At 47.6% G+C, this 24,918-nt stretch overlaps 1 protein-coding gene across 1 annotated transcript in view; it reads right to left on the bottom strand.

Moving 5' to 3' along the window:
- Positions 1-24,918, bottom strand: part of LOC140425484 (collagen alpha-6(VI) chain-like) — a 210,699-nt gene that overhangs the window by 39,111 nt on the left and 146,670 nt on the right. The window contains exons 26-32 of the mRNA XM_072509802.1: positions 24,086-24,136; positions 15,291-15,326; positions 15,141-15,203; positions 9,139-9,201; positions 2,647-2,682; positions 1,648-1,684; positions 265-279 (exon numbers count right to left, since the gene is read on the bottom strand). Coding sequence (XP_072365903.1) covers positions 265-279; positions 1,648-1,684; positions 2,647-2,682; positions 9,139-9,201; positions 15,141-15,203; positions 15,291-15,326; positions 24,086-24,136 — 301 coding nt within the window. The remainder of the gene's footprint in view (positions 1-264; positions 280-1,647; positions 1,685-2,646; positions 2,683-9,138; positions 9,202-15,140; positions 15,204-15,290; positions 15,327-24,085; positions 24,137-24,918) is intronic.

Genomic DNA, 24,918 nt, shown 5'->3' with positions numbered 1-24,918 from the left:
CTACAATCAAACCTTTCATGATTTTAAATGTTTTTTTTCTTGTTGTTGAAAACTAATTAGCGTTCCTGTGACTCTGTTCCTAAAAGCTTTCTGAAAAAATTAAAAGTTATGATCGCTTGAGCCAGGGTTACATTCTGGAATCTTCCCGTCCAATAGCAACACGAACTGGGATTGTAATAATATCACGTACTCATGCGAGAGAGGGGCAGCATTCAAAGGAATGGAAAATGCTTTGATTTGCAAAACTCTATAAATATGACTTACTTTGTGAACAACAAGCTAAAAGAAAAGAGAAAGTAAAATTATTGATTGAAATCCAATGGATCACTTATTTTCATTACTTGTTCATTTGAAATACAAAAATAATCAATAATCTAACCATTGCAACTCCTAAACCATATTCTAAAAGTGAGTTTGCAGTTTAATTTACTTTCGCTACTTCTGATCGTAAAGCATGAGGAAACTTTTAGTTTAGCTAAAACCTTCTGCTTACAAACTGGCTTGATTGTCCACTGTCTTGATTACTGTATTTTGCTCAGTCATTTTAAATTTCTGATTACGAACACTTTTGAATTAATAATTAATACTGCGATTAATAAGGGGCGTGATGCTCCGGCCTCGTTGCACTCTCGCTCGCATGAAACGAGGCGCGTGAATAGCGGGAGAGGCGGAAAATGAGAACTGCACCAGGCGCCAAACCATTTGCGATGTAACCGGCCCGCTCCCATAAGTGAAATCGTGATCTCGCCGTACTGTGGCTAGAAACCAATTATCACCACTTAAGCCCTATTTCCATACAATTAACGGGAACCACCCCACATCCAATGGCCTCCCGTGGTTCAAAGGCCTCCCCAGAAAGTGGTCACATTGAAAAATGTGGAACAGGTGGATGGGCTGCCGAGGTGGTGAGTAGCCATCTTCGCTCACAGGCCATGAGCCCGGGTGCACTGGGCATGTTGTCCCTGTTGTCGGGGGGTGGGGCAACCAGGAGATGCAACCCGAGTTGGGGATGGACCACCATCGGGGGCTGAGGGCATCAGGGCTGGGGGGGGGGGAGGATCTGCGAAACGGTGGAGGGGGCGGACGTTCGCTGGTCCGCCATGCCAACCCTGGACCATGTGTTCCCATTCTGGGGTCAACTGCTGCCTGTCTGCCCCACCGAATACCCATAACTCCCACTGACTGTGGAGGCCTCTGGCCGTGCGGCTGAAGACTATCGCTAATCGGGAATTGGCAATCGTAGTTATGTGTGTACTTCACACATGCCAAGTGGATCCCCATGGGTGGGCGGGCCATGTAGCATGTAGGGCTCATTGCCTAGCATCCCAATCACACCTTGGTGCATGGACACAGTGTTTGAACACTGTGGAAGGCAGCAACACAGACACAGCGGTCAGCCTTCGATCACCCAGGGGATTGGTCCCAGCCACTGGCACATGTCAGCGGCCGGGTGTGCGTGGGCAGGGCGTGTGGATAGGGGAGGGGGGGGCATGTCTGGGGGGATGGGGCATGGGATTGGTGGTCGGCCCGCATCGCAGAAGTAAGAGCCAGAAGCAAACAAGCAAACATCACTGCCCCACTATCCCATGGTATCTGAGACTGCAGCTTAAAAATCACTGATAAGAAACTGAAAGGGCTGTTACTTACGGCAGTTCCTCCGTATATATGCTACAAGGCCACAAGACTGCAATGAAAATAAGAAACGTTTGCAAACAAACTTTACATAAATCCTACAATTACACTGCATGAGTGGCGATTTTAGGCGTAATCCAATGGCCACGCTGCTTCTGAAAAGCAGTTCACCACGGCGCAGCATGGCCGATAAAAGACAGGAAACCCGGGATCTACCCGTCTCGCAGCGCCTTGCAAGATCTAACACAATCTTGCGAGACGTTGCAATATAAATCCCGCCCATTGTGGCAGGATCACTTCTTGGCAAATCTGCATATTAGAGCGAGACAGTGTGCTTACACTAATGTGCAGATTCCCAAGGTACCTGAGGCTTTGGGATTCATTCCATTCTCCTCGGAGACCTCGGCAAGCACCCTTCAGCTCTGGTCCCCACAAACAGGGACCAGACAGAACGGCACTTGTAGGGGTCTTCCAGGGGGCCGTAGGTCCCCAGCTGCATGCCCATTGGGCAGGGTGGTGCCCTGTCAGTGCCAGCTTGCCATCCAGGCACTGCCAATCTGACAGTGCCACCTGGATGCCAGCCTGTAATTTCCAAGGTGCCCAGATTTCATTGCCAGCTGGCATGGGAACTGCCAGGGTGTGAGGTTGGCACTGCCTAGATGCCAAGCTGGTATTTTTTTGCGTATGGGCAATCGGACCGGGGGTGCTCTGCGTGACTGTTGGGGGGTGCGGAAGGGGGCTTACCCTTCCCATCGTACTTTCAGACTGGTGAGGGGGGTAGAAACTGTTTAAAGGGCATCGGAGATCGATTTCACGCTACACTGGGGAGTTCCAGTGAGTAGAGATCTCCAGTGTACAAAATGGGGCTTTGTGCAGCCTCAGCTGTGCATTCCCCGCTGAGGCCCCTTATACAAATCGAGTCGCGTTGCTACAAGTGCCGGGAAACACTCACTATGGGACTTTCCACACATACATATTATATATACATATATGTGCGCGCAGTAGACTACGTACCGTTTCCAATGCTTGGCCTGGAGGTCCTTTCTCGCCCTGAAATAAAAAAATATTAATCTTGTTTAAAAAAAATACATTTATTCTTTCATTCTTATTCATCTTTATTTTGGGGTGGGGTGGGGGGGGGGGATGGTTGTGTAGTGGCAATGTCACTAGACTAGTAAAATCCAAAGGCCCTGGTTTATGCTCTGGAGACAGGGGTTCAAATCTCATCTTGGCAGTTGTTGGAATTTAAATTCAGTTATCGCTAATGTTGTTTAAGAAAGGAAATCTGCCATCCTTACCTGGTCTGGCCTATATGTAGCTCCAGGCCCACAGCGATGTGGTTGGTTCTTAGATGTACTCTGAAATGGCTGTGCATGTCATTCAGCTCAATGGACAATTAAGGAAGGGCAGCAAATACTGGCCTTTACGGCAAAACCTACATTCCAAAATAGAATAAGAAGAATGCTGTCTCCCTCTATCCTGAAAGGTATTGATATTTTGCTGATTATTCTTTCATGGACGCTTCTCATTGTCTTAATCAAGTAGCTGCGAATCTCACTTTTTTTTAAGCAAGCTCATTGATCGTAAGAGACATTACCGTTGAATCTGGTCTCTCCAGCATAAAGGTTTAACAGATGGGATATGCCATTTCTGCTGTCGATGATGATGATGTACCACTGAATTCAGTCAGTCATGTGTTAGACTCTCAAGTGAGATGTTAAAATTATGCCTCAGAGCTACGTGTCTACAAAGGGCAGCGATTGATTGATTCCTTCTCTGTTCAACGACAACCTTAATGAGTGACAATGTTCACATGATTCGAGGAATCTTAAAAAAAATGGGCTGATGCACATCATTTGAATGACTCACTGGCTGGAATTTCCTGGCCGTTCCAGCTGTATTCCACCGATTACTGTGGATCTGGAGTCACATGTATGACAGACCAGGTAAAGACAACAGATTACCTTCGCTATAGGACATTAATGAGCTAGATGGGTTTTATAATAATTGATGATGATTTCATGGTTACCGTTACTGAGACTACCTTTTAATTCCAGATTTATTTATGTCATGGGGGGATTCAAATCCATGCCCCCCAAAGAACTAGTCCAGGCCTGTGGGCTATTAATCCAGTGACATTACCCCAACACTACTGTTTCCGCCTTTGACCTTATATTTAGAAGCAGTGGAAAGGCAAACTTCAAAAGCTGAGGTTTATACACTCAGCAATACACTACTTAATTTCATAGACATGCCATCCACTAGACCCCTGATAGGCAAGGACATTATGAATCTCTCATTTCTTCATGAAGTAAGGTCTGAGATGGAGGATACATGAGGCACTGCAGTAGATGGTGACCATCCCTGTGAAGATCTGCCAGACTTGAACTGGTTCTTTTCAGAGGCTAGTGAGAAAGAAATCCTTGCAATACTGAGTGATCTCTTGGAGGTTAAGATCCTAGAGAATGATTCATCCTTCCCACTTGATCAATATACCTTATGAGGTCTCTGTTGTATTTTTAGATGAATTGGCTGTGCTTTTAGTTGCTGAACAGCATTCGGATCTTAGTTCCACTGAACCTACCAATGTATTGCCTACTTTATCTCCTGTTGTCCGTGAAGAGTCTTCCACAGAGAATGCTTTGTCTTAGTCCAGGTTAGAGTCCACAGGATCACACTGCTTGAAAGCTGCTACCTCACCAGGTTTAAAGTCAATTGCCAGCCATTCTGAAGTCCCAGTCAAACGTATTCTTCTGCTCAGAGCTGGAGGCCAGCACAGAAGCCACAGCAGAATATTAAGCACTTCTGAGGCTGTGGAATCCTGTACAGCAATCTTGACCCAGAGTTCATTGTCAATAGGAAATTTCTCACATTACTGAAGGTGAGGCTATCTTTGTATTTTCTTTCTCAGCAATCCTTCGCCTCACCTATATTGGAGCAACCTCGTACAGAAGCAAGTGTGGCTGTCTTACTGTTGCCTACAGAAAGTAAACGGCACTCCAGAACAATCATTGGGAAATCATCACTTCTTCTTTTCCTGACAGTCTTACAGGAAGCGGATCATTTTTTTCATCATCATGTAAGTTCATTGAAATCTCAGATTTTCAGTGCCTTTTCAGTCTTTGATACAACAGTTGATGATGCAGCTATGATAGTCTTCCCAGCAGTTGAAGACAATTCCATTCAGAAGCTTTTTCCCGGAAGCAACAAGTTCTTCAAAGTGTCCTGAGTTGTTCTCTCCTAGTCCCAGATGGCCCAAAGATCGACTGTCTTCAATCCTCTCTTTTGGATCAGTCTTTTGTTGCAAAGTCTCTATTGTTCTTGCTGTTCAGCCAATGGAAAACCTACACTCTGCTTCCCAGCGATGTGAACAGCAATGCTCACAAAGTATTGTCCTATTCTGCATGATGTCCTACCAGAGACAAAAGAAAGCTCATCTGCCTCCAAGCCTCTTTCCTAAGGGCCAAGAGTATGGAAGGAGATTGAAACCCTCGAACTGTGATTTGGGGAGAGGAAGAGTAGCATTTGGAGTTCAGTGGAATCAGTAATTGTAAAAAAAGAAAATTACAGAAATAATGAAAATCGTTCCATTCTGCTAAAAAGTAGGATAGTATATTTTGGTGGAGAGCAGTAATATAAAGGATTTAAAGATGGGATACGCTTCTATATGACATGGATCATGGTGTACCATTGACATCAGTCAGTCATGTGTTAGACACTGAAGAGAAAAGTTGGAACATGCCGAAGAATTATGGGCGCAATTCTCCCATTGGGAGTCTAAGTGCCGACGCCGGAGTGAAAACCAAAGTGTTTCACTCCGGCGTCGGAGCCTGCTCCCAGCCCCCTATTCTCCCGCCCCCGGGGGGCTAGGAGCGGCATCGCGTCATTTACGCGCGCCGGGCCTTGGCGCCGCGTAAAAGCGGCGCCACGTAAATGACGCAGCCGGAGCCGCGTAAATGACGTTACCCGCGCATGCGCGGGATGGCCGCCGCCAACCCGCGCGTGCGCGGTTGCCGTCCTCCCCAAGGCCACCCCGCAAGAAGATGTCGGATGGATCTTGCGGGGGCCCCGCAAGAAGATGTCGGATGGATCTTGCGGGGCGGCGGAGGAAAGGAGATCCTCCTTCACAGAGGCCGGCCCGCCAATCGGTAGACACCGATCGCGGGCCAGACCCCATTTGAGCCCCCCGCTGATGCAGGAACCCCTCTCACCCCCCCCACAGGCTGAACCCCCCAGCGTTCCCACGCTGTTCCCGCCGGCAGCGACCACGTGTGGACGGCGCCGGCGGGAACCGGTCGTATTGGGCAGGCCGCTCGACCCATCTGGGCCGGAGAATCGGCGCTCGCCCATTGCAAACGGCGAGCGGCGATACTCCCAGCGGCCAGCCGTGATTATCGCCGTGCCGGTTTGGGGGAGTTGGGAGAATCGCGTGCGGGCGTCGGGGCGGCGTGGTGGGACACACGCGGCACCCCGGCGATTCTCCCACCCGGCATGGGAGAATCCCCTCCCTATGTGTCTACTCTGTAAACTGTCTTGAAGTAATACTAATGAACAATTGTTGAGGAGATATCAGAGAATGTATATAGTTCACCTAAGAACGAAGTCTCACACCTAGAGCCAAATAGAAGGGCCCAGATCAGAATAGTCTCAACTTCAGTCAATGTCCACAGTTCAGTGGGGGTCACCAGAGAGTAAGCAGGAGCAGAGATCTGGGTGGATTTCCACTTTTATAGGCAGTACCGTAGAAGCTAATAGCAGCACTCCTATCTGCTGCCGCGGTTGAGATCGGCTAAATCAGCAAAACCCATTTATTAATCCTTGGACCTTTCCAGGATGGATGACTCGTTACTCGCTCAGTAAACTTACTGAGACACAGGAAGCACTATGAAAGCAGATTTAAATTTAGGTTTTTTTTCTAAAGTCTAGCCCATACATACTACATTCTTTCAAAAAGAGCATCAAATAAAGTGTCAATATAGAGGAACATGGGAACAGGAGTGGGCTGTCCAGCCCGTCGAGACAGCTCTGCCATTCATGAGATCATGGGTAATCTGTATCGTAACTCTCTCCACCTGCCTTGGCTCCAATTCTTTTAATAGCCTTGGATAGAAAAATCTGATTGACCACAGATGTAAATTTATTAATTGAACTAACGTCAATTGCTTTATTTGAGAGTGCATTGCCCACTTCAACCACCTTTTCTGTGTGTTTCCTAATTTCTCAATTGAGTGGCCTGTCTCTGAGCTTAAGGTTACAGTATCCTTTTATTCAGCCTTGATCACCAGTTCCTTCTCAACATTTGAGTAACAGCTATCAAATCATCCGTTTCTTTTCTGTATCCTAGAGATTGTAAACCTAATTTATGCAATTTCACTACTGTAACGTAGATGCAATTGTTTGCTAAATGGCTCCAAGTTTTTAATCTCCATGATGCCATCTGTAAATTTGTGCAATTTGCATTTAGCTGTTAAATCCAAGATACTAATCTAAATTATAGTGATCCTGGGGTTCCCCTCCCTCATTCAAGTTCTCCAACAACTTTACTTACAAAATGGATTTCTCTTCTTGAACTATTCTTTTATTCACGTGGACTAAAAAGCATTTTGTGTCATTAATAGTGTATGGTGGTTTGGATTTGGCACCTTCACATGACTTGTGCAGTTCTGTGAGGAAGGAGCAGTGCTCCGAAAGCTAGTGACATCGAAACAAACCTGTTGGACTTTAACCTGGTGTTGTAAGACTTGTGGAGTTAGGCAGCAAGCAAATTTGGTGCTGCCATTGCATTTACCTGATTATAGTGTTATGGGCCAGGGTTTAGAGAATCTCAATGAGTATCATGGACTTCACCTGACCCACAACTTTTAATAGATTGTGGTTATGGGAGCACACGGGCCTACCTTACAGGTGTGGTGCAACAGAGCGTTCAAGTACTTTGAAATTAAAACAATGTTTCTTTATGAAACCAGTTAACACTTTGTAAACCCCCAGTAAACATCTTAACAACTATCAACACCAATAAATCCCCCAAATAATACAGTACTCTATAAGTAACTCTTAATCTTTCCTTGCAACATCCATAAGACAGAAAAATAACCCTTTTTACAGAAAAACATCAGGTGTAACTTCTCTACTGACAGCAGTTACCACATTGAAATCAGCAAATGAACATTCATAAGCTTGCAGAGATTCATACACATCCTGCTGTGACTGCAGCTTCTCCAAATCTAAAACAAAGCTAAACAAACCCTCTAGCTGCGAGCCCAAAGTAAAAGCAGACAGACAGCCTAGCTTCACCCACTCTCTGACATCACGGCTATCTAATTTCTTAAAGGTACAGTCACAACAATGATGTGGAGATGCTGGCATTGGATTGGGGTGGGCACAGTAAGAGGTCTTACAACACCAGGTTAAAGTCCAACAGGTTTGTTTGGAATCACTAGCTTTCGGAGCTTAGCTCCTTCATCACCTGAAATTCGGATGCCTGTTAAGCAAAGCAACTTCAGGACCCATCTTGCAGCTGAGTGCTTGGTCTTTGGTGAGTGACCTCCAAAATTTGTTGAATGGACGTCCCTGGTCCAAATTTGGAAAATGAGCATTGCATAAGCCAGTTCAGCCACGTGACATTATGAATACAAAAATTTTATTTCTTCGAGGACTTGCACCATGAGTATCCTTCTCAATGGATGATGCACCACATAGCCCATGCTGGGAGCAGCTGGCAACACAGCACACACCGCCAGAAGTGCAATCAGCGTTGGTGGTCTTCCCACAAATCCAGACTTCACGTCCGAGTTGTGTCCTCTTTGGAAAAGTCCTTGCTGAGTAATGAAGAGCACTTATGAAGCAAAAACAGTGTTTAGAATTGGTGTGTAACTGAAAACCTGGGCACAGCAGATAAAAAGTACAGCAGTAGAGAAAAAATAACATTTGCCAATTAGGCAACATTGCATCTGATAGACTAAAGGAGAGGTTAGAGTTACGATCAAAACTTCAATATATGTTATTTAATTTTTGCAATAGGAAAATTGGGGCCATGTGCTCAGTTGCCTACGTGGGCTAGCAAATGTTTCAGAATAATGCCAACAGTGCAGGTTCAATTCCCGCTCTGGCTGAGGTAGACTTAGGAGCTGCCTCTTTGCCAAGCCCCTGAGAGTGGAAGGCAATGGCAAACCACCATTGACAAAAGCTGCCAAGAAAAGAGCCCGGAGTGAATCATCAGAAGACGATAAACCAATGATCTTCCTGCGGGCAAAGCACACACGAATGAATGAATTAAATACTAAAAGCCACCATTGATCTTGGAAAAGTACTTTTTTATAAGGGCTGAAGTTGATGGAAGTAAAGTACAAAACCACAGAGTAAAAATAACAATCATAGATCACTCTTTGTAACAGTACCAAGCACATTTATTGCAGATGATGCACACCTCTTTTCATGTCTGGTGACAACTATTAGTAGTACATTAATTTTTATGACTGATTTCTCATTTGGTGGATCTTATCTTACCCTTTCTCCTCGATATCCAATCATGCCTGCATCACCAGGATCACCAGAAGGACCAGAAACACCCTAATATTATTTTAAAAAATCACATTATTCCACTTGAAACTTCATCAAACACAAATATCAGTCATAGTTATAAAGAGTTTTACAAGTAAAAACAGCTGTGACTATAATTTCATTTCAGCATTGGCAATATTTCTTAAACATTTCATAAATCTTTGATACAGGATGTTTTAATGAGGTTGCAAGAATAACTAATGATTTAACTTCTCTTCAATGTAATCACGGGGGTGGGGGGAGGGCGGTTTAGCTCAGTTGGCTGGACAACTGGTTCATGATGCAGAGCGAGGCCAACAGTGCGGATTCAATTCCACTACCAGCTAAGGTTATCCATGAAGGCCCCATCATCTCAACCTTGCCCCTTGCCTGAGGCATGGTGATCCTCATGTTAAATCACCACCAGTCAGCTCTCGCCCCTCAAAGGGGAAAGCGGCCAATGGTCATCTGGACCGTACTAGTGTAATCATAGACATTTAGAGAGTTGTCTAAAGTTCAATAATAAAAGTGCAATATTTAGGAGTGGCCATCTGAGATCAATGCTCAATTTTAAAAATCCTTTACATGGATGTATAATTAGACAGGAGGGAGCTGGTGAGGGCTGATTGGGGAGTTGGGGAAGAGTGATTTTGCCGACATGAAATCTGGAAGAGTGGGTTTCCTTCAGGCTTTGCTGAACTTAAAAGTTCAATCTGATTTCTATTTCCCCGGCTGCTGCCGATCAGACTGAAAGGCTGCTATTGCTGTCAGACAGGTATACCCTCAGCACGAGGCTGCATCTAGAGAGCAGAGAAGAGGGATGAAGATACCGGGTGTGTGTGGTGGGGGGGGGGGGGGGGAGGAGGGAGGGGGGGAGGTACAATGAGAGATCAGGGGAATGTTGATGGGTGGGCTCAATGAGATCAGGGGTCAGAGGGGGTGACGATTTTGGATGGGCCCATGGAAACATTGAAGAAAAAGTGGAGAAGGTCATGGTGGGGGATCTGAAGAGATTGGGGAGAAGATGCCAGGAGGCCCATGGAGGATGAACCCTTAATCCTGCCTCTGTTAAGACCAGAACTGGACAGCTTTGAGGCTGGTTGTGATCTGCTTGAGATTTTTTACATATTTACGTCCTACCCATCCCAAGCCCAACATCTCTTTGGTCATAAAAGACCTCCCGCCCCGCCCCCATCATTGATGCCAAGTCAACATTACACATCACCAGCTGGAAGCCTCAGCCACTCTCTTTCTGAAATTACAGATACGTATTGTACACAATTGTATATCCATTAAAATTAATGAGTGGGAAATTGCAGGCACACAAACATGATGGCCAGGATTCCCTGGCCTTCTCGCGGTGTGTTTCTCGGTGACAGGAGGCGACCAGCTGTTGGCTGGTGGCGGGATCTTCTGGCCTGGCCGCTATCAATGGGCTTTCCTATTGATTCCAACCCACACTACCAGGAAACCCATGGCGGAGTGTGTCGTCGGCAGAACCAGAAGATCTTGCCGGCGTGAAGAGCCAGAAGATTTCGCCCAATTTCTTAATATGCAGGAGAGGACTCCCCATAGGTGACATACATTTGTAAATTCCTCTGAGTGTTAAATTCACTTCAACTTCCAAATGCCTTCCAATCTCATCTTTAACTATATTTCTGTTAGATCTCACTGCACCTACTTCCAATACTACCTTCCACATGTCTGGAAAATTATCAACCACTGTCTATTTACAGATTTTGGGCAGGACCTACCGGCTGCACTGCACCCAAAAGGTGGCGCAGCTGGTAGATGCCAGGAGGTCCCTCTTCCAGGATCTATCCAGCCTGCCATGCCTCGCAAGATCTAACGGGATCTCGCGAGGCGTCATGATCCGAATCCAGCCCATTGTGGGCGGGATCAGTATTTTGCAAATCTGCATATTAGAGTGAGACAGCTAGTCTCACTCTAATGTGCTCCCCTGATCCACCTAGGTGTTGGGGTCTAACTCCTTTGCCTTGGAGACCTCAGAGGAATGCCATTCAGTGCTTGTCTCCACAAATGGGGACCAGTTGGAATGGCACTTGTGGGGGTCTGCCAGGGAATTAGAGGACCCTAGGTGCTTGCCCTCTGGGCAAGGTGGCACCCTGGTACTGCTGGTGCTACCCAAGCAATGTGGGTGCCAGCCTTGCACTGCTAAGGTGCCTAGGTGGCACTGCCAGGGCCACTGCCAGGGTGGCAGTGCCAAGGTGTCAAGCTGGCATTTTTCCAACAGTGGGGATTGGGCTTGAGGCTGCCCTGTGCGGATGAGGTAGGATGTGGGGAGGGGCCTTATTAGTGAGTTTAAACTCACCATTTAAAAATGGTGTTCTGATCTCTTCCTGCATTGAGGAGTTCCGGCGAGCAGAGCTCCTCAATACAGGAAATGGGACTAAGTGCGACCTGGTCGGGGTGTTCCCCACTGCGGCCCCGAATTGAAACAGAGTCCCGGTAGATAGCATGATGTTTCTCGATACTGCGAGTGCTGGGAAACACATGGCTAAACGCACTCATCACGGGACTTTGTTCCAATATGATTATATTGTGCCCCTGATGTACCTCTTTTCATACATCCTTTGTCATAGCAGCAGGCATTAAATCCAAATCATTGGTATAGATCTGAAGTTTAGTATCAACTCCTAGGTGTGAAAAATTCTGACCTACACCTCATCCCAATCCTACATTGCCTTCAAGTGCCTTTGGATCACTAGCTTCTTTTCTACTTCATGTTTTGCTGCTAATTCACTCCATTCAGTTTCTGTCGGCATCTTTCACATGGAACTATAGAATTCAAAGAATCCCTACAGTGCACCGACCCTCTGAAAGAGTACCCTACCTGGGCCCCATCCCCACAAACCTACTCAACCCACACACCTTTGGACTGTGGGAGGAAATCGGAGCACCGGCAGGAAACAGGGGTGGGATTCACCAACCCCCCACCGGGTCGGAGAATCACCGGGGGTCGGCGTAAATCCCGCCGTCGTCCTCCGAATTCTCCGGCCCCCCAAAAATCGCCCCGGCGCGAATCGCACCGCTCATCTCGGAGAATGGCGGGGACCGGCGCGACTCAAGGGCCCCGGGGCCACGATGGGCCGAAGTCCTGCCCGTTTAACGAGGGTCCCGCCGGCGTAAATCAAGGTTGGTCCCTACCGGTGGGACCCAGCTCCGTGGGCGGCCTCCGGGGTTCGCGGGGGGGGCGGGGGGGGGGGGTGCAGGGGGATCTGGCCCCGGGAGGTGCCCCCACGATGGCCTGGCCCGCGATTTGGGCCCACCGATCCGCGGGCAGGCCTGTGCCGTGGGGACACTCTATTCCTCCGCATCGGCCGCTGTGGTCCTCTGCCATGGCCGATGCGGTGACGAACCCTCCCGTACATGTGCCAACTCGCGCCGGCCGTTTGGTGCCGGTTGGCGTGGCGCCAAGCCCCATCCCCGCCGGTTGGCGGGGCGCAAACCACTCCGAGGCGGGCTTAGCCACTCCTTGGCACCAGGTCCCCCTGCCTCGCCGGATAGGGGATAATCCCGCCCCAGGAATTGAACCCAGGTCCCTGGCTCTATGAGGCAGCAGTACTAACCACTGTGCCACCATGCGGATTGAGTGTTGTCATCATCATATGGTTATTTTTGCGTGTTATTTTGCCTGGAAGGTTAAAAGGTTGGCCATGTAAGAAATTTCAACAATTAAGTCAGTGCAAGCTCATTTATAAATGGGTCGTCATGTAAGCCCGCTGGAGCCGGCAGTCTCTGTGTTTTTAAACAAGATAGTGGAAGGACTGAATCAAAATATTAGAAATAGGAGCTAAGGAGGGCAAACAATTGTGGCTTTCCTCATAATTGATAAACTTAGCTCAAGTGCCAACGCCCATGGTGCAGCGATGATTAAATAAAATGAGAGTGTGAGGTAAAATATTATTAATTAAGTGAAGTTGAACAGGGGTGTTAAACATTGTAAAAGATAAGCCTGAGCATAGCAAAATGTTCCACAACTTTAACTTCAGTGAATCACAGCAACTGGCAGATTAATGTGCATTCGTTTCAAAACAATGAGCACACTGGGAGGAGAAAAAGCTTGTAAAGTGGCAGATGTGGAGGAACATATGGATAAAGTTCAGGGGCGAAATTCTCTGGAAACGGCGCGATGTCCGCCGACTGGCGCCCAAAACGGCGCCAATCAGACGGGCATTGCGCCACCCCAAAGGTGCGGAATGCTCCGAATCTTTGGGGGCCGAACCCCAACATTGAGGGAGGAATGCGCCGGAGGAATTTCCGTTGTTGCCCCGCCAGCCGGCGCGGAAATGACATCTCGGGGCGGCGCATGCGCGGGAGCGTCAGCGGCCGCTGACAGTTTCCCGCGCATGCGCAGTGGAGGGAGTCTCTTCCGCCTCCGCCATGGTGGAGACCGTGGCGGAGGCGGAAGGGAAAGAGTGCCCCCATGGCACAGGCCCGCCCGCGGATCGGTGGGCCCCGATCGCGGGCCAGGCCACCGTGGGGGCACCCCCCGGGGCCAGATCGCCCCGCGCTCCCCCAGGACCCCGGAGCCCGCCCGTGCTGCCTTGTCCCGCCGGTAAGGTAGGTGATTTAATTTACGCCGGCGGGACAGGCAATTTATCGGCGGGACTTCGGCCCATCCGGGCCAGAGAATCGAACGGGGGGGGCCCGCCAACTGGCGCGGCGCAATTCCAGCCCCCGCTGAATATCCGGTGCCGGAGACTTTGCCAACCGGCGGGGGCGGTATTGACGCCAGCCCCCGGCGATTCTCCGACCCGGCGGAGGTCAGAGAATGTCGCCCCAGATGACTAATAACCACTGTCGTGTCAGTGAGACCAGGCACGGATGTCCTGCCGGCGCGAATTACCACTTATGAAAACGGGAACCGGGCAGCATGGTGGCGCAGTGGGTTAGCCCTGCTGCCTCACGGCGCCGAGGTCCCAGGTTCGATCCCGGCTCTGGGTCACTGTCCATGTGGAGTTTGCACATTCTCCCCGTGTTTGCGTGGGTTTCGTCCCCACAACCCAAAGATGTGCAAAGTAGGTGGATTGAACACGCTAAATTGCCCCTTAACTAGAAAAAATGAATTGGGTACTCTAAATTTATATTAAAAAATAAATAAATGAACCAAGCGCCATGACCTCCGAGAGGGAGGAAGGAGGTGAGCACCACGGTCTCGACCTAGGGGCACAGAACCCACTGGCCAGGTCCGGGTAGGGGAGGGGGGGTGTGGGGAAGAGTTTGGGGATGTCCGACCGGGCCGGGAGAGGGTGGGTGTCAAGGAGCAGGGCCTAATGGGCTGGGTGGATGGGACCCTGAAAGAGAAGGCAACACGATGTCCAGTCTGGCCGGGGGTGGTGGGGGAGGGGGGGTGGACTCATGCTCGTCAAAACAAATTGGCCATCAAGAGTTAACCCTTGACAATGTCAGCTTCCCACAGTCTCGAGGAATGGGCTGAGTACTCATGGTTCAAGGCTCAATGCTCGATTTCACAGGATCAAGAGGTACTGGGCTCGCTTCCATGCCGGGACCCCAATGCCTGCCAGTCAGGATCCAATGGTCGTCAAGACAGACATCACCGTCCAATTGACCCTGCCCATTAGGGATGAGCGAGCATGTAATCCTCATGTCAGAACCCCCAGTGATATAGAGAATAAGGAAGAGGAAAACCACACGGTAAGTCTGATTGGATGAGGTCATAGGTCGGGACCAGTCCTATGTGGAAGCTTCATTTGAGATAAGAGTAAACAATGTGGCCAAGAAGGCCAACTAAAGTTGGAGTAAAAGGGAATCCATCAATGTAGGTTGGACCAGCAAGAGCAAAAATGAACTTCAGATTTGTACAGACATTTCCTAATTTTAGTAAAGGGGTATGCAAAAATCAGAAAATAAAATTCATCATATCCTTCAGCACCTTTGAGAACTTGAATCAAGCAATTTGAGAATAATTTAAAGAAAAATCCTACCCTACGGCCTCTTATTCCTCTTTGTCCTTCATTACCGGGAACTCCAGGTTCTCCGTCATCTCCCTAAATCCCATGATAGACAAAAACAGGTTAACCAGAGAGTTATACCTTTACTGCAAAATGTAAGACAACAAAAATTGTGATAGTTACCTGTGGGCCAGAGTTTCCAGGGTTTCCTCGTCCTCCCTAAAAATGTAATTGAAGAGCAGTCATTTCAGACCATATATATGAATGCTGCCATCATTCATTCTATTTATTATTTCACTCTGTAATGTTTAATGATACCTTATTATTCGCACCTTTAAGGTGAACAATATTAGGTATGAACTATTCAATTCAGGCTGTGAGATGTAAAGGTTGATTTCCCTGAGCATTGTGCCAAGGAGTGCCCATTCCCCAAAGCTGAGAGAAACTGGACCAGAGATCCATTGTGCTGAGTCTCCTCAACATCTGCACTTCCCTGGGATCGTCACAGCTTCCCATCATGGAGGAGTGGAACTGGATTTGCAATGACAAAAGTACTACAATGTCATGAAAATAAGGTGGCATAGGGGCCTTTCCTTGTTTTTCCACTTTCATGTCCTCTCAGAAGAATTACTACAGTGCAGAAGGTGGCCATTCGGCCCATCTTGTCAGCACTGACCCTTTGAAAGAGCACCCTACATAGGCCCCTGGATCCTTGACCTCTGGGGGCAGGTCTTCTCTGAGCCATCTTGGTGGCTGCAGTGAGTGTGTGGTAAGTGGAGGGTGTAAAAACAGCTCCAGCTGCCGGGCTCTTATGACACTACCTCTGGCTCCAGCGGTTAGAACGCCAGCTGGGCCGGGAATTGCTCGGAATTCAGGCCAGCAGAGTGCAGGCCCATCGGCAAGTCAGAATTACTTCACAAATTGCACGCAATTCAGTCCGGACATCAACTCTTTCAGCGGGATTCTCCATCGGCGGGATGCTCCGCTTCGCCGGCAGCGCACTCACACCCGCGAGTTTCCCGATGGTGTGGAGGTGACCACAATGGGGAACCCCATTGGCTGGCTGCGGGAATGAAGAATCCAGCTGCCGGTGGGTGCGTGCCACACCGGGAAACGGGGCTGGGGGGACGGAGAATCCCGCCCTTAATCTCCCAAATGGATGATTTCGCCCTGAGGGCAATTAGGAATGGGCAATTAATGCTGGCCTAGCCAATGATGCCCACAACCAATGAACAAATTTTTAAAAAGCCTAATTCTATGGTGACATGGATCAGATCATTTGTCGCAGAGGTCAGAGCACCAAATTCATGATACTCTTAATTTTTCAGTGATTAATTTTCATTTATCTAAAATTTGGAGGCATTGTAAATAACACTCTCAGATCACCAGCCTGCATTCTCCAATCTTAATGACAATCAAGCAAGGCTTGGCACATAAATTGAGTTGTAATTTATATTTAAATAGTTTCCTGACTTCTTTACTTAAAATCAACACAACACCACCCTCTGTAGGAATTGCAATCAAACAACACCATGTAGACCCAGCTAAAAATTAAACACTTGAAACTCTCAGGTGGCGCTAAATTTCATAGCCACAAAATCCAGCACGGGGATTCCAAGCACGATTAACCAACACCCAATGACTGCAATGTGGCAGCACTCCAACTCCACGCTGCTTGCTGCATTAAATATGATCGCAGCATTCCGCCGGTGCTAACTACCTTGTTCATTTGCTGAATGTATTGTCAAGACTCCAATATTGTGAATGAATCAGTGGTGTCATGATATGCAGACATGCACATAATGAGATACAAACAGGCGGCTAATGAATACAGAGAACAGGACATAACCAATCAGCAGGCAGAACACTTGAGGGTGGTTTCCCACTATAAAAGGCACGAGGCACTCACACTCCGCCTCTTTCCACTGGTGACATCTACAGTGCGAGTCAGGGTGTACATATCATATAACTCCTACGCACGTGGCTAAGAGCTAGTCTGGTTCACTCAGACAGATTAATCACACTAGGTTAGCAGAGAGTCGAACTCACAGAGGATTGAGCGAACTTTGTGACAGGTTCAATAAATCATATTGAACTAACTTCAAGGTGTGGAGTATCTCTCAGGTAAAGCTGCATCCAGTTGCAGCCCATGTTATCTTACTGTGCATAACACGACAAGTGGAAAATACCATAACGTGGGAGAGCATGGCTTCCATGGTTTTTGAATGCTGCATTGGAGAGAATGGTGCAAAGGGGAAGAGAGGTCCTGTATCTAGCAGGGCCACGATATATGATCAAGAAGCAGTGGAAGCAGCCAGTCAAGGGGGTTGATGCCAGGAGTCAAGGCTCAATGATGCGGAAGCAGTGCTACGAGAAGTTCAATGATCTCACAAGTGGTCAAGGCGAGTGAACATATCTTCAAATGCCATATCCTACCTCCTGCACCACTTAACTCAGCCACTGCTCAATTCACCACATCCCCATCACTATTCATCAGGACTCATACCTGACATTTAGATGCTTCAGCACATCCTCACACAAGTAGACCTGCTGTTATCCTCACACACACACTCATCATAGAGCTTGCACACACTACCATCTATTTAACCATGACAAAAATGTTGTGCAGTCGAATTTCACAACACTCTGACAGACTTCTATCTCTCTTGTAGGAAAAGGTGGCACACAATGGGACTAACAGTAGGAGCTGCTTGTATGTCTTGACGCCCATGGAGAAGATCATTCTGATCATTATTGTCAGAGTTGGTGACCAGCAGAGTGGTTGAAATCAATGATGTTATCTTCATGTCCAATACACTCCCATTAAAACTACACTCTCTTCCTGTATAAATGCTGCAGATGATATAAAAAAGCATCTCTTTCTTTCCTTTGCATTTCTGTATCACAACCTTTCCCTTTTGCCTTTCAGATACCTAAGTAATGCAAGATGGCTTGACCAGGAGGAACATCAAGAAAACAGTGATGACAAAGAAACACCATCACTTGATTTCACAATTACAGCCCCATGAGCCGATATTGACACTGAGTAATTTAGAGGATAGCATAACAGCAAAGTCTGCACATTGTGAGAAGCTGGGAACAAGTGCCCGGAAGTCAGGGCAGGGGACAAGGATAGAACAGGTTCCAGCTTCCCAAAGGATATGGCTGTCTACAGTTTCTGCTTGAGAAGAATCAGGTGAGCCTTTCGATGAGGCAGCTTACACAAGAACGACATGTGCAACTTAATGCAATGGGAAGATAGCAATCACGGTGTTAATTGTGGAGGAGGTTGGCATCAACTTGGCAAAGGGTTTGTGTAAAGCTTGGCGCCATCCTTTCGAGCATGGAAGTGATGGCCAACTCCATCAGCACACTTGTGGACCCAGTCTAGGCGAAGAATATGTTCGTTAATAGCCATAACTCTCCAGCAATTGGGATTCTCTTTTCCCGTCAGCAGCTCACCTCCAGCCGTGGTTCCATGGAGCACAAACCAGTTGTCCTCTCTCAGATGCCAGCACTCATCCTCCAGTGCCCTTGCTGTTGCCCCTCTGTCAGCCAGCCCAGACTGTGCACTCCATAGAGAGAAGATCCAATCCACATTCAGGCCTTCTAGGTTCAGAGCTTCAGGAGGCTGGCCTGCACCTGCGATCTCCTTACAAAAAATCAGCAGCCACTCAGAATAGGACTGCACAGGAGCACCAGAATAGGTGATAAGCAAATGCACAAGGGTTGATTCATGAGATATGGAATGATTGCATTTGTAAGTTTGGTCTGGAAAGTTTATTTTAGGGTGGCTTTTATTTTTGCATTGTGGCTGAGCACATGCTGGGAATGTAGGATGTGCTGATGAGCGGGAAATTGGCATTATTGGCATTGCAATCCGATGAATTCTTCATAGACAGCCCAGCCAGAAAGGGGTCATCAACATAGCTTCCCACCTTCTTCATCCTCCTTCTCAAGCTCCAAGGTCTCCTCATGCTTGTATTGCTGTGCTCATTGCCCTGATGACAAGGGTTGTTGTCCCTTCAATGATGAAATTGTATAGCATGCAAAAAACCATGACAAATCTTGGCACCCACTCTTCTGAGTATTACTTGACTCCTCCAGAATGATCTGGGCAGTGGAAGTATTAATTCAGTCTGCTAGTGGTCTGCTCCATCACATTTTGTGGCAGCATGGCTTTTATGATATGCCTGCTCTGCACACATGTACACATGCTTCTGGCCCAAGTGCACAGCGGACACCTGCTGGGTAACGGCATCATGACCGTACATAGGATACTGGGAATGGACTTGCATAATTCCCTGGCTATGGTCGCACACCACCCGGACACACATGGCACAGTTGACATGCAACTTTCGCAAAATTATGTACGTGCAGTCCATGACACTACTCCATGGGAAATCCTGCAATCCTATCAATGTTTTGTGCTCCCTTTGCCTGCTTTTCTCATTTGCCTTGAGCTCCACGCTGCTGGTAAAATACCAGCAATGTCAGGAAGCAGTCATAAATGGCCATTATTTAGTCACATAAGCACCTCTATTAGCCCAAGATCAGGTAGGTTGCCCAACACCTCCGCTGTTATTGGTAACATTCTATCAGGGCAAGGCAGGTGGTGCCCATTTTTTAAATTTGTTCATGAGACATGAGAGTTGCAGGCTGTTCCAGCATTTATTGCCCTAATTGCCCTGGAGGGGCAGTTAAAGTCAACCACATTGCTGTGGGCCTGGAGTTACATGTAGGTCAGACCAGGTAAGGACGACAGATTTCCTTCCCTACAGGACATTAGTGAACCAGATGGGGTTTTACGGCAATCGACAATGGTTTCATGGTCATCATTAGACTTTTAATTCCATATTTTAATTGAATTCAAATTTCACCATCAACAGTGGTGGGATGTGAACCTGGGTCATAGAACTTTCATAGAATTTACAGTGCAGAAGGAGGCCATTCAGCCCATTGAGTCTGCACCAGCTCTTGGAAAGAGCACCCAAGTCCACGCCTCCACCCTATCCCCCTTTATCCCCGTAATCCAGTAACCCCACCTAACCTTTTTGGAAACTAAGGGCAATTTAGCATGGCCAATCCACCTAACCTGCACATCTTTGGACTGTGGGAGGAAACCGGAGCACCTGGAGGAAACCCGAGAGGACACGTCGAGAACGTGCAGACTCCGCCCAGACAGTGACCCAAGCAGGAATCGAACCTGGGACCCTGGAGCTGTGAAGCAACTGTGCTAACCACTATGCTACCGTGCTTTCCCCAGAACATTACTCTCGGTCTCTGGTTAACTAGTCCAGTGACAATACCACTACGCCACTGCCTCCCCTAGCCATGACAGTCCGCATAATCCCACATGATTTTACAATCTGCACCCTTCCTAACCGGCTGCTCCGATGGGGAGGGAGGGAGAGATATTCCTTTTATTGTTCCTCAATGAGTTCTAGTTGAGGAATTGCTCCCTGAAAATACTTCCTGCAGCCTGTCCTGCTTGGCATGCTCGCCACGCAATCTCCAAGTCATGGACCGGGATTTCCTGCTCCCATCCACGTCAGGTGGTTTCAGTGACTGAGGCAGCCAATATTAGGAAAAGGCCAAAGCCACGTTTAACGACGGTGTCAAACCAGGAAGTAATTGCCCCCACCCTTCTGTTACTGGTGGGCCACATTTCCTGTCTTTCAACAACAGAACCTCATTACAATAAACTAACATATAATTATTACAAACCATCCATCCATGGTGGCGTGATATCGGAACGATGCGAAGCATGGCTTGTCTCAGAAGACGTGCACCTGGTGAGCAGTATTCCCAGGGGAGCTCAGAGATGAGTGTAGCACTCAGTGGGGAGAGAGGAGTAGCGCCTTGATGCGGGGATAGTGCCAGGTCCTTGCCAGATTGATGCCAGGGTGGTGCCAGAGTTGTGCCAGCTTGGTACCAAGGTAGTGCTAGAAGGGTAATTGGGTGAAGATTGCATCTTGGTTTGCTAGTTGTGCAACGGGGTGACATTTAAAAATGGCACCCAGATCATCGAGTGTCAGATTTTAAGGTGAGATGGTGCCTTAAAGGCTGCCCACCAGCGATACATCATGGAACCCTGTGACTTCCTTTTTTTCAAAGTGTCACACTATATGGAGGAGACAGCCACCATTGCCGTCCGAGGCTTCAGTGCCATTTTTCCATTCCAACATTGGCCTTTGGCGACAGTGGAGAAAATCCCAACTATGAGCTACTTCAAGGGAGATGGATACTAATGCACCCATGTCTGTCAGTAACTGGTTTGTGCAGAATCTTTGAAGTCAGCAAAAGCTCCTTGAGTCACAACACTCCCTGACGACATTGGCAATTTCAAATAACTATAGAAAGCAACAAACACTTATAGAATTAAAGCAACAGTCATAATCGGAAAATAGTTGAGGATCCCTGTTGGGGATTCCGTCCTGCTGTTGATCACTGGTTCAGCTGTGTGAGGTTAAGGGAGTGTGCTAGCTAAAGCATGGAGATCCAAGAAGCTTGCACTGGCTTTAAGTTAACATTGTGTGCTGACTGACATTATGATCGTCTACTCAGCATACATCAAGCAGCCTTTCACTGTGTATTTGCAAACATGCCCACCTACATGCTATCCAATGTAACTCCTCCCAAAGGTGTGCATGCATGCCGTGGACACCATTTGAGGCACCAAACAGTACCCATAACACCTGAACAATGGGCTCCACCAATCTGAATTTCGTCCAAAATTCCTGCTGAGCTGATGCCAAGTGTAGCAGGAAATCAATGGAATCAGGGTGAAGGTCCTTGGATCTAATGCCCTGGGTAACTGGCTTCTTGAAAATTTCTGCAGTGTTGGAGTGAGGGGAGGGGGCTCGGAGAATCCTTGATACCAAGAACCCATTCCAAAAAATTGCCTATCCGTTCCAGAGATTTGCAGAATGTGACCTTGACCTTGAGCCCACAGTGGATCCTATTTCCTTCCATCCCTGGAATGAATTGCATATTAATCTATAAACTGCTTATGGAAAGCAGATGGTACCTACAGGAATTATTCTCGTGGGAGAAGTTATCTTATTAGCTCCCTCTTCTTATGGCTTTGTGAGGTGGATGGATTTGGTCACCCCAGGCTCCTTTGGAAACCAGCACTGGCTTCTTTGTCAGGTCAAGTGTTCTGAGGTCTCATTGAATTTTTCTCCCCATCTGATTCAGTCTCAAGGAAATTTGTGGTATTTTTCTTTTTGCCATCAAAATAATGGGCTGGATTCTCCTCAGCCCCGCGATGATATAGCGTTTCGCGCGGGGACGGAGAATCAACTTTCCCGCCGGAATCAGGCCTGGCGCCGCTCCGGCAATTCTCTGGGCCCCAAATATCCGCGCGTCCACGACTTACGCCTCGCAGCTAGGGGGCCATTGCCAGAGGCCTGCCCAGCGATACTCTGCTCCCGACCGGCCGAGTTCCCGACGCCGTGGAACTAACATGGTACGGCCGGTCGGGACTCTCCCGAGGCAGCTTCGGACTGAGTCCGCAGCCGTCCTGGTGGGGGGGGGGGGGGGGGATCGGGCACTGGGGAGGTGGGGGAAGGCTTAGGGGCGGCCGGAGCACAGATCCCGCCGGTCCGCTGCAGGGGAATGCGGCCGATCGGGGGGGCTTACATTGTGGAGCTGTCTCCGCGGTCCGAGTCCAAATAAAAATTAGAGTCCTGATTTGTTTTCCAACGCACCACTATTGTTTTTCGATGTCAGAGGCACTGAGCGTGATCAAACGGCCTCTTAATGTCCAACTTGGTAACGCCCAACAAGGCCGTTAAATCCCGTAAGATTTGCGATGCTCCGGCCGTCTCGTGAAATCTAAAGGCATTGCGATCTGGATCTCGCCCAGCGAGGGCGGGATTAGCCTCATTTATATATGTATATGCCGGATTATCCCAGCACCGGGAACTAACAGCCTCCCCAGTGAGGCCTCGACCGAGCGCAGTTTAGCACTGGCCCACACAACATGTATCAGGCATAACAGGGTGGGGGTCTCCCAGGTCATCGAACACCCCCGGGTGGTTGGGCTCTGACCAGGGTGTTGGCCTGGCACTCCCATTGCCATTTGGGCACCTTGACACTGCCAGGGTGCTAGGCTGGCAATGCCTATGTGCCCAGGTGCTAGGTTGTCCATGTCATGAATTGGGCCTGGGAGTGCCCTGCTCCTATGAGGTGAGTGAGGGGATCTGAAGGCCGCGACGGGGTGACTGAGGGGTCGAGAGAGCGGGGCGGCATTTTAAAATCAGCTCATCAGTGCAGGAAGTGAGGTCAGTGTGGCCTCGGAAGGGTGTTCCCGATCGAGGCCACAAAAGAAAGTCCCGTTTGACAGTTGGAACATTCTGCGGGTTTCGAGAAACATTCTGCTATTCCTGCCAAAAATAGGACTTTGTTTTTAATTTGGTAAATCACGCCTACTATGTTTGGAACTTCCATCAGTAAGGTTTAGGGTCAAATGCTTGGCGCATTGTTGGGACATTTTCCTTGCATTGTTTAGAGGTAAACCTGAAATTACTTTATTGTATATAGATGTCTAAAAACAGCACCCAGAGAAATGTTGTACAAGCACAGTAAACATTTAAATCTGACCAGAAAATATATTGCTTCTTCTCCATTTGAACATTTCCCGCTCATTGTCAACCATTCTTTAAATGATAAGCTGATAGGGCCTTGCAATTTAAAGACGTTTTGCCTTTGTTCTGCATCTTTCAGTTTTGCTGCAATAATGGGTTAATGGGAGAAACCCGAGTTTTGATCTGTACATGAATATTGACAAAACTATGGTCTCAATAACATTTCATTTGTCAGAAATAAGGTCAAGAAATAGAATGCAGGGTGAATTGAGTGCTTGAAAGGATCATGGGTTAGAGATATGGCTACAACACATCAAGTTCTGATCCGCTGACCCATGCATTTACTAAAATTGTGACAGACGCCATATGCAACAATAATATGGTTACCTTTCTGCCTTTTACTCCTCTGACACCAAATCCAATTTTGCCGTCTGTCCCCTATATAATAAGTAACATTTTCAACAATACAGTTGTACGATTTGATCAACACTTGTTATATTTAAAAATGTAGATTTGATCAAAAGCAAAGCATAGTTATAATATATCCGTAAGCTCATGTTTTAGAATAATTAGACAAGGAAACCTCTAGAATTTCCAACTATCCCTCCTCCTCCCCACTCCAATACTCACTTCAGTAAATATTGGGCTATTTCGTTCGGTGAGAGTATTAGATTGTGTATGGCTGATCATTATGAACTATAGTTAGAGGATTGTCAACCGCTGTGGTGCTTGGGGTTTAATGGGTAGGTGTCATGGTTGGAGCTGTTACAAGTAGATGTGCCTACTCCACATCTCTCTCTGTATTATTTTAAGGTCATAGTTAAAATAGTTCAAATAAGAGTTTGGTATGTGTATATTCACTTTTCATATGAGAACTGTACCAACCTAACTTTCTATCATAATGTTCTCATTAAAGTTTCATATGATTATAGGTGGTTGATACCCATTCTTGCTGGTATAATGGAAGATTAAAAAGTGATTTCTGGTTCTTGTCACACGTTCATATAGATCAAGTGCTTTGTGTGAAAGGAGACATGACTCTCCCATATGCATCTCCATAGTTTACTAGGATTATTATTAACAGTTTATTTATTTCAACAGAATTTCTCCAGGTAAGAGAATTAAAGGATACATTTACTGGTCTGTCAGTATCATTGGGGAGTCATGCTCTAGAGGAGTGTGAGTGAATGATAGGGCTACAGCAACCTTAGCACAATATC

This window comes from Scyliorhinus torazame, chromosome 6 (assembly GCF_047496885.1).
Source record: "Scyliorhinus torazame isolate Kashiwa2021f chromosome 6, sScyTor2.1, whole genome shotgun sequence".
Taxonomy (NCBI): domain Eukaryota; kingdom Metazoa; phylum Chordata; class Chondrichthyes; order Carcharhiniformes; family Scyliorhinidae; genus Scyliorhinus; species Scyliorhinus torazame.
Note: the sequence above shows the minus strand (reverse complement) of the source record. Positions and strands in the feature narration are given on the sequence as shown.